This window comes from Halyomorpha halys, unplaced genomic scaffold (assembly GCF_000696795.3).
Source record: "Halyomorpha halys isolate HHAL.00 unplaced genomic scaffold, Hhal_1.1 Scaffold1204.1, whole genome shotgun sequence".
NCBI lineage: Eukaryota > Metazoa > Arthropoda > Insecta > Hemiptera > Pentatomidae > Halyomorpha > Halyomorpha halys.
Window position 1 is genome coordinate 92,366 of NW_027106833.1, and position 3,140 is coordinate 95,505.

The window sequence follows — 3,140 nt, forward strand, 5'->3', positions numbered from 1 at the left end:
TAAAAAAAACCTGTTATAATGAAAAAATTTGTTAATAAAAATTGCTTTAGTCCTATTTATGGGGCTTAATAGACTATTTTTCATTCTTGACATTATTTTTTTTTTCAGCTTTACCCGAAGAGGGGCCTCGCATCTCCGGCGGTAAGCCCCGGTACCAGATCGGGGACAAGGTGAAGGTGAATTGCACTTCTGGCCTCTCCAAGCCGGCCGCTCAGCTCTCATGGTACATCAACGGGGAACCGGTAAGTGCTCCAAAAATTATTAAAAACCCTCCATGGATTTTCAAAGCTAGTCTGATAGATTCCATCAAATATTCATATTTCATTCCTCGATCTGAGTTTCATCCCTAATCGATTTCGAAAGGTCGCGTTTAAACTCGATTCCTAATTACTTTATACCAATACTCAGATGTTAACAATGTTACTGTATATAGATTAGTTTGAACCTGTTTGATAGTTATAGGTACGAACTATGTTATCAATGATTTCGAGCGCGTTAATACTTTAAAAGAAGTTCTGTCAATGTTTTGGTAAGGAATGCTTTATTTGTAAAAACTTGGGATGCACGCATATTCAAGAACTTATGATCACTTAAAATGTGTAATTAATTAATATATTTATTTTTAATGAAAATGAATTTTGATGAGAACAGAATGACTTACACCACTTTTGCTATCAACGATTCAATTAATTGTAATTACAACAATAAATATTGATCCATGGATATTATAAAGAGTTGGATTTAGCGTAGTTAATATTGAGACCCTACTCTCATAGAGGCAACAAAACTAACAGAAATCCACCTCGAGCTGGGAGGTGGCAAGGAACTCTCCCCTTGGTGGATGTACTCGCCGAAGGAAGGGGTTCGGCCTCTGCGGTCTAAACCTACCATACTCAAACATCAGCAAAGCGGTTCCACCCCGCTCAACACATAAATGAAGTGCCTGCGACTGTCTACTCACACTGCACGTACATCAATTAACTTTGAAATACCTCCGGATAAAAGAAGGATTAGGCCATAGTGTATACCTTTTGTATTTATGTTTGTACCTGCTAAAAAATTGTCCATAGGAACACAACAAAAGTCATTCTTTGCGGCTAGACCCGCCCCACTAAGACTCCCAGGGAGATCCGGTCCTATATCACTTTTGAAATATTTTCTTTAAACTGGAAGAAGAGACCGTACGACACGTCACAATCTTACAAGAGGAGACCATAACGCACCCAAGAGAGCTTAAAAAAAAACTATATAAATATTAAAATTAATTGTGAATTGTTCTTTTTTTTCGTGTAATTCATACATATATATTACAGGTAATGATATACATATATCATTACATTACAAGAAACATATTGCCTTGTGGCATTATAAGGCATTGTATGTGAATTCTCTTTCATAATTGTGTTTGTTATATTTGTATTTGATCTTATTAATATACTCGTAATAATATATTAAGTGGGATCAAAGTTCTTAAATGTTTTTTCCGTAAAACTACCAATGTGAGTAAAATTTATTTATTATTAGTTGACAAATAATAAAGTACAAAAACCCAACATTTTATACGAACAACTAGAGATTAACATTTTGTTTTTTAGAGTTTATTTTGTCAAATATCATAAAAAGTACTCCTACAAAGATAAAAATTATGAAAAATTTTGTAGTAAATTTAACTAGGTTTAATTTGAGCGCTGGAAAACATCTCTACGTCGAATGATTTTTCATAAATCAAACTTATTGTCCGAACAACTATAAATCAATTTATTTTAGCAAATATCATGAAAACTAAAAAAAAAATTCCTACGGAGGTAGAGGTCATAAACATATTTATAGTCCATTAAACTAGCTTTAATTTGAGTGCTAATAGACATCTGGACGTCTCATAGTTTCGGAGATATAGATTTCTCAAAATAAATTAGCTAACTACTAATCTTTCAGAAGATTTTTAAGAAATTTTGCTTTTTAAAAATCTATATCTCGAGAACTATTGGACGTAAATAGCTCTCTTAGGGCTAATATTTCAGCAAATTTACTCTTCTTTAAATAATGTTCTCTTAGATTTTTTTGTGTCGTTGGTAGTTTTTAGGATATAGAGCTCCAAATGAAAAATTAATGTTTTTTGAAGGTTTTGAAACAGCCGCCATTTTTTATTCCCCCTACCTATACCTTGCAGACTCATCAATTTTGACTACTAATTATACATAGTTTTCATTAAAGTAATCAAAAATTGGGGTGAGCTAACTGCCTATTTTTCTTCCCGGCTCTTGTACTATAAGAGTACCATTATTTTAGGAGTTCTTTTCCAGAACTGAATAAAAAAACATAAAAGCAACCTTTCACCTTTCATTTTATCGTACTCATATAAAATTGGCAAATATGGCGCCCCAACTCTCCCGAGGGATTGTAAGCTCCGATCAGTACCGCGGTACCGTAGCATTTAATAAATACAAATGGCTCGGAAATGAAGGCTGTGCCGCTACAAACCCTTAATCCGCTCTTGTAATATTTAACAGCAATTCCGTCGAGTAGGAGAATCTAAAACTGATTTAATAAAAAGCTGGCTGTTGAAAAGAGGTAGGCAAGAGGAAGCAAAATCAGAAGTTAACTTTATGAGTTCGAAACAAGTTGGGCAACTTTAATTCAACAATGTCGGTAAGCCTGGGAGCTAACCTCTAGGTGGTTCTTTTCCAGCTCGTTCTATTGTTCCACTGCTCACTGATTATTCCCTCTACTATTCAGGCCATTTGATTCCTGTCTTTACCTCATTTCGGTATTAATGGGAAAATTGCATACCATCAAGCAACGTTTTTACTTGAAAATCACACACTATGCCTCTTGTCGACATTAAATAATATTATAAACGCTTTAAGCATTTTATTGAATAACGAGAAGAATAAGAATAAAACTGTTAATCACAAATACAATGAATTAAAAAGAAAATAATTGCATCGCGAATTACAAGTGGAGTCAATAGAGGATTATATCAAAAAACGGTTCATGAAGTTCCACTCCCAGCTGCCTACAGTTAAAGGAGCAGTGACCTGCAACCTGGAAAACCCAACCTCAACCCGAAGACTGAAGCCCAGACTGTTGCAGGACATTCTTTTATAAATTTTTAATAAATATAAAATTAATTCATAGTC

General features: G+C 34.1%; 1 protein-coding gene across 1 annotated transcript in view; it reads left to right on the plus strand.

The window, feature by feature from the left end:
- The window catches only part of LOC106688779 (cell adhesion molecule 2), a gene marked incomplete at its 5' end in the record, with an annotated part of 98,438 nt that overhangs the window by 83,199 nt on the left and 12,099 nt on the right, over positions 1-3,140 (plus strand). Inside the window, 1 exon segment of the mRNA XM_067045141.1 lies at positions 109-242. Within this exon segment, the coding sequence (XP_066901242.1) occupies positions 109-242 (134 nt within the window).